At 25.9% G+C, this 3,049-nt stretch overlaps 1 protein-coding gene across 1 annotated transcript, besides 1 other annotated feature; it reads right to left on the bottom strand. All coding sequences in view use genetic code 6, as the record gives it.

Annotated features, from left to right (window-relative positions):
- Window positions 1-1,668: 1,668 nt before the first annotated feature.
- IMG5_052660 (leishmanolysin family protein, putative) lies at window positions 1,669-2,991 on the bottom strand (the record flags this gene model as incomplete). Its single annotated transcript, XM_004037383.1, has 2 exons — window positions 1,669-2,483; window positions 2,712-2,991. 2 exons carry the CDS (start codon window positions 2,989-2,991, stop codon window positions 1,669-1,671), a joined length of 1,095 nt encoding a protein of 364 aa, XP_004037431.1.
- Window positions 1,861-2,752: a microsatellite.
- Window positions 2,992-3,049: the final 58 nt, after the last annotated feature.

The following is a 3,049-nucleotide window of genomic DNA, read 5'->3' as shown; positions in this document are numbered from 1 at the left end:
AGAAATTAATGTAGAGTACTATAAAATTTATTTTCTAATGAAAATTTTAATTCAAATTAATTTTAATTTTCTCTTAAAAAGTCGAATAATAATTCCCAAACTTAAAATCTAAATTAGTTATGATTTATTGATATTATATTCTTTTATGATTCTAATATAAAATAACTCCTGTAATTATTAAGTTATCAGCATTTTTAATCCCTTGATAATCAAATTAAGCTAATATTTCTTAATTTAAATTTATTCTATTTTAAGAGTTATTAATAGAAATAGTAGGATAAACAGGAGGAACATCATAATCAACCATTAATATTATTATTTAATCAAAAACGGTTATTCCATTTTTTGTACCTGATAATTTAAATTAATATTATTAATAAGCCTATAATATTTTTTTTTATATGGTAATTTATATGTTTTATGTAGATGTAGATACAATTAAATTATTTAATGAATCTCTACAATTATCTCCTGTACTTAGATTTATGCATTTCCAATTTAAATCTATTCCATAATTAGTTTCTTTTAATGAAGCTTTTTCACTAGAGGATAAGTTAGGATCATCTATTTTTCCTTAAAGATTAAAACTTTAAGAATATAATTATTATCTATTTCCTCCTAAAAGTTAAACTAAATGAGAATCAGAAAGAACTTATATTGGGTATAATATTTATTGAGTAATAGTTGGATTAGTTTTTAAAGAAGCTGTAATTTATATATTATATATTTTATTAACTTTCATAATAAAAGGTTAAACTTAAAATTAAAATTAATTTCCTTAAACAATTTATGTGGAATCAATGTTTAATGATTCAGTTAAATTGTCATTTTATTTTATTTATATTTGATAAACATCTTCTTATTGATAAGATATTTTTCCATCATCTTCACATTATAAAAGATTAAAATAAACATTTACTTTAACTAAATTACTTCTATAAATTTAGTTTGGATTTGTTTTTACTCTTATGTCTATCGATGTGTCCTACAAAGAAGTTTATATTATTGTATTTGCAGTTGCTGCTTAGTTAAACTAGGAAACTACATCAACTTAGAATTAGTATTATCCTTATTTTTTCAATTATAAAGGCTGTATTTATAAAAAGTATTAGTTATTTTGTTATTAAATTTACATATTTATTAAATTTATTTCATTTACCGTATTTACATTAGAAGAAATGAGAGACCAAGTAATTTATTTTAATTATTTATTACCACAATTAGAAATACATTATATTATTATTTATGCTTATTAACATATGGAAATAGGACTTGTTTAAGTTAATTTTATAACTAGATTTGTGTCTAAACTTACTTTTCCAGTTATTTATTAAAGAAAATCAGTACAAGCAAATCCATTATTTGTTAGTTTAAATACACCAGGTTTTATTTTTATTATATCATCCTTATTAATAGTGCTTACAGTATCAAGCTTAAGTGTAAGTGTTTTTAAATATCTATCAAAAGAACATAAAATATTTCCTTACAATTTAGAAGTAATAAAATTTTAGTCCAATGTTTCTATACAAAGTTAATTTGTAAATTATAATTAAGAAGAATAACTTTAGAAATCTAAATTAGAGATATTAAGATCAATTTACAAATTAGTATAATAATAGTCAAAATCTATAATTAAATCTAAAAAATCAAAACTAAAATGCATATTAGTCATTATATTTAAGCATGAATCGCATTATTTTATTTTTAGTTTAATTAAAAATATTAAGGAGTTTGGCATGTAAGACATTCCGTTGAACTGCATGTAACACATCCAGCTGAAAAAGTAGAACATATAGTACAGGCTTAATTGAAAATATTAGGATCATAAGAATATTAAGGACAATCACATTATTAAGGAAGCCTATTCCCAAAACATGTATCGCAATCGGTTGCATTAGAGCAGGTTGCACATTTAAATAAGCAAGCTGTACATTATCTATTTGCCGTATTTCCCCATTTACCTGCAGGACAGGCTATTACACATGAATTTCCATCTAAAAAATGCGTTGATAGACATGCTTAGCATGTAGTAGCATTACAAGTAGAGCATCCAATAGATATAGTAGAGCATTCGATACAAGCTTATCTGTAATTCAAATTATTATAGCTATAAGCAGGGCATTCACAAGTAGTTCCAACCCTATTCCCAAAACATGTATCGCAATCGGTTGCATTAGAGCAGGTTGCACATTTAAATAAGCAAGCTGTACATTATTTGTTTGCCGTATTTGGCCATTTACCTGCAGGACAGGTTATTACACATGAATTACCATCTAAAAAATTCGGCGATAAACATGCTTAGCATGTAGTAGCATTACAAGTAGAGCATCCAATAGATATAGTAGAGCATTCGATACAAGCTTATCTGTAATTCAAATTATTATAGCTATAAGCAGGGCATTCACAAGTAGTTACAACCCTATTCCCAAAACATGTATCGCAATTGGTTGCATTAGAGCAGGTTGCACATTTAAATAAGCAAGCTGTACATTATTTGTTTGCCGTATTTGGCCATTTACCTGCAGGACAGGTTATTACACATGAATTACCATCTAAAAAATTCGGCGATAAACATGCTTAGCATGTAGTAGCATTACAAGTAGAGCATCCAATAGATATAGTAGAGCATTCGATACAAGCTTATCTGTAATTCAAATTATCATAGTTATAAGCAGGGCATCCACAAGCAGTTCCAACCCTATTCTCAAAACATGTATCGCAATCGGTTGCATTAGAACAAGTTGCACATTTACTATTACAATCCTAACAAATTCTTGTTGAAGCATCTGCATATTTTCCTTTTGGGCATGAAGAAATACATTAAGAATTGTTATAAAAATATCCACTTTAACATAAATCACAAGAAATTCCATCTTTACATTTTTAGCATTACGCAATACCACAATTTTAACAATTATCTATATTTAAATACTAGCCATCAAAACAAGAACTACAAGAAGTATCGTTATTACATTTAGCACATTAAGGCATACACTCAAAAGCATAAATTTCAAATTCCGTAATTCCAAACGATTTTAAAAAAGCGTCA

Source organism: Ichthyophthirius multifiliis, assembly GCF_000220395.1.
Source record: "Ichthyophthirius multifiliis unplaced genomic scaffold scaff_1120509250164, whole genome shotgun sequence".
Taxonomy (NCBI): domain Eukaryota; phylum Ciliophora; class Oligohymenophorea; order Hymenostomatida; genus Ichthyophthirius; species Ichthyophthirius multifiliis.
Note: the sequence above shows the minus strand (reverse complement) of the source record. Positions and strands in the feature narration are given on the sequence as shown.